This window comes from Asparagus officinalis, chromosome 4, assembly GCF_001876935.1.
Source record: "Asparagus officinalis chromosome 4, Aspof.V1, whole genome shotgun sequence".
Taxonomy (NCBI): Eukaryota; Viridiplantae; Streptophyta; class Magnoliopsida; order Asparagales; family Asparagaceae; genus Asparagus; species Asparagus officinalis.
In genome coordinates, this window is record NC_033797.1 from 98,203,211 (window position 1) to 98,206,648 (window position 3,438).

At 47.4% G+C, this 3,438-nt stretch overlaps 1 protein-coding gene across 1 annotated transcript; it reads right to left on the reverse strand.

The window, feature by feature from the left end:
* On the reverse strand, positions 2,081-2,700 carry LOC109839071. The gene is made up of 3 exons (XM_020407502.1): positions 2,459-2,700; positions 2,228-2,357; positions 2,081-2,099 (listed from the first exon to the last, which is right to left on the reverse strand). The coding sequence occupies exons 1-3, from the start codon at positions 2,643-2,645 to the stop codon at positions 2,081-2,083; spliced, it is 336 nt and encodes a 111-aa protein (XP_020263091.1). The 5' UTR covers positions 2,646-2,700.

The window sequence follows — 3,438 nt, forward strand, 5'->3', positions numbered from 1 at the left end:
AGTAGGGATGAGTCAACACCTAACACGTATTGCCGGGTAGCCTATTCCTGTAACAAGGGCAAAGCCTATATATTCGAAATCATAGTACAAAGTCTTAGAGAATTCACTCTCTCAGCACAACGTTACATGCGGAACGGATTTAGACAATCCGCATGCTAGCCCGATTCAAACGGTGATCGGTAAAGGCACATCAAACCCGTTGAAGGCTGGGGGTTTGCCAAAAATCCCAAAGTCTATGTCTAACACACATGGCCGGTTTAGTCTTTCGCCGATTGAAAAAGACACCAGGGTCTAAACCTGGGGAATTTTATCCCGAAGCCTAAGAAGGGATAAGTCATCGCCTAATACGCGGTGCATGGTGCCTTTTCCCTATAAGAAATGGTTAAGTCTATGAATTCAAAATCATAGCATCAAGTCTAAGAAAAGCGATTTTCTTAGCACAACGTTACATGTGAGACGGGTTTAATAATTCACATGCTAGTCCGATTTCAAACGATAATCGGTAAAGACATTTCAAACCCGTTGATGGCTGGGGGTTTGCCAAAAATCTCATAAACCTTGTCATTCAGAATAAATACAGAAAGATCACAAAAGAAGCAAATGCGGAGTCTCTATTAATAGATCGAGTCAAAAGCATACAATAAAAAGCTCGTTAGCTCGAAGGCAGTTGGCGGTCGAGGATATGAGACTTTAAACTAAAAAGTCTATCTACATAACTCCGCTCGAGTTCTGCCTGCAGATCAGCTCGAGCAGATTCTTCAGAACTGCTTAAAATCTCCGCGGCTTCACTCTTCAGCTTCATCAGTCTCTCCTGGGTGGATCCTAGCTTCTCGAGTGCCTGCTCACGAGAACGCTCTAGTCCAGCCAGGTCATCTGCAATAAGAGCAGCGGATTCCTCGGCGCACTTCAATGCCTCTTTCAACCTAGTCACTTCCTCGCGGCTCGAGTCCAAAGAGCGGAGTAACTCAGCTCTATCCGTATCTTTCCTCGCCACATTAGCCATTAGCTGCGCAATGGAGCTCTCATGTGACTGAAGCTCGCATCCGATGGAAGATCTCAGGTCACGCCACTGTGCCAGCCTATGCTCCAGCTGAGAGGACATTAACCTCCAACTCCTTCAACTCTCGTATCTCTGACTCCAGGGCAGCGAAATCGGTAGTGAAGGAGTCGGCCAATTCCGGGTATCCTTCTTCCCTCATCATCATCATGTGGCGAGAAAAGGAACGCCTGAACTGATCGAAACCGTATCCTCTATGAAGAAGTTTCTCGATCATGCCGTTATAAAAGGCAGTGAAGAAGCCGAGGTCCATACGAAAAATGTCTCTGTCAGGATCAGTATCGACCAAAAGGGCGCGGACACGCTCATATAGAGAGGATCGAGATCCTACAAGCAACAACATAGAAGTTCAGTAGATTATCGAATACGATAAGGAAATTCAAAGGCAAACTCTGAGCATACCAACGCCAACGGAGGTCCCCTCAGGCTGAGGTCCGACAGGCTCTGAGACAGCGGCAGAAGTGGTCATGGAGGGTATATCAACCCCTGCAGGCAGATTGCTCATACCACTCGGCAAGGGCGGGGAGACGCCACTTCTATGCAGACTTTCAGCCCCGGGAACTGTAGTAGTATCAGGCACAACGGCCGGTCCTATAGTTACACTCCTGTATTAGTCAAATGGAAATTTGGACAAATAAGGAGAATCGGGACAAAAAGATCGTATGCATACCTGCAATCCCACCGTCCTCAGATGCAGCGGGAATGCCAAGAGTCATAAGGGTATCGGCCCAAGCGGCTGGTCCTATAATTGTACTTCTTTATTAGTCAAAATGAAAATTTAGACAAATAAGGAGGATTGGGATGATAAGGTCATCTGCATACCTGTAGGTCCATCATCCGTAGGTATCTGGGAAATGCCAGGAGTCATAAGAGAATCAGTCCCGGTGGCTGGTCCTATGATTGCACTCATATATTAGTCAAAAGTCAGATAAACTTAGAGAAGTACGATATCCCTAAATCGTATGCGTACCGGCGAGTCCATCACTCCGAGGTAAGCTAGATATACCAGGAATCGATATTGGGCTAATCCCAATGGTTGGTGCTGTAATATTAATCCTTCGTTAGTCAGACAAAAGATCAGGCAAGATGAAGGGGATCAGATATATACCTATGAATGAATCACTCCCAAAGAATGGTCTCTCGGTTCCCCTGGTAGTCTGTTCAGCCAGCATGTCAGCTAATAAGCCAGCATCGGGTTTCGAGAAGCTTGGTACAGGAGCACACCCCCTCTCCTCGAAACCTGCATCATGATAGGCTCCATCCTCAGCTGGCCTTTCCATCGCGACATCTGCAGGGTAACCTGAATGTTGGAAGATGAGGAAAGCTTAAAAATACTTGCAGCAAAAACAGAAGATCTTCCTTCCCCATGATTGAGGAGGGTATCATTGGATGTAGATATACCTGAATACGGGACGGTGGACTCAACACTATTCACTTGCCCAAGATCAATGTTTAGATCGATGCCCAGAGACCCGTCATGAAGGGCGTCGCACATCTGCTGCATAAAGCAATCCATGTTATCAGATCCAGGAGATACCGGACCCGGTGGGAGTTCGCCCTCTTCGAAGAACCCTGGAGCATAAAACATGGTTACGAATCCCAAAAAGAAAATCACCTTAAAACAATAAAAATAAAATGTTACCTTCCCCTCCATCGGCAGCGCTTCCTAAGTCCACTCCATAAGGACCCTGACCGTCGTGGGACTTATGTACGGTCTTCTTCCTTTTCGGGGCACCGACCCTCCTAGGACCAACAGGTCGGTCATGCACAGGCTTGTCACACATTTCAACGTGTGTGGGAGCTGGCGGCTCATGATCGTCAACTGTCCTACCTAAAGTGACAATGGTCATTTCATTAAACAAACAAGAGCTGTCGTTTATACCAATTAGAATGGAGAAGGAAAATCGAAGAAGCAGGACAAACCGGTATCGAGTTCTCCTCTGTCGGTATCTGCATCCACATATTCTTCCTCGGAGGTCTCGTCGTCGTCACCCGTAGGAAGGAGCTCTTCATCATCTGTGAGAAGAGATTTGGTATACCCTTTTCTCCGCTTCTGAGCAAGCTCAGCCCTGCGAGCAGCCATCATAGCAGCCCAGACCGAGTGCTCGGACTGTAACTCTGAAAGGCTCCTCGCACCTATGGATTCATAGGCGGAAAGGAACCACTTGCAACTAAGGAAAGTGGTCAGCGGCTTACGCCTATAGGAAGGAAGAGCAAAATGGGCTCCAGTGCAGCCCACCATAGTCCACAGCCATGCTCGTACGCCATCAATAAGTCCTCCCTCAACCTGCAGGCTACAACTTGGATTCCCTACATATAGTTGGTCATAGCCGAACTGACGAGCAAAGCGGCAGGGAAGGTAAGGCTCTATGTGGCATTGA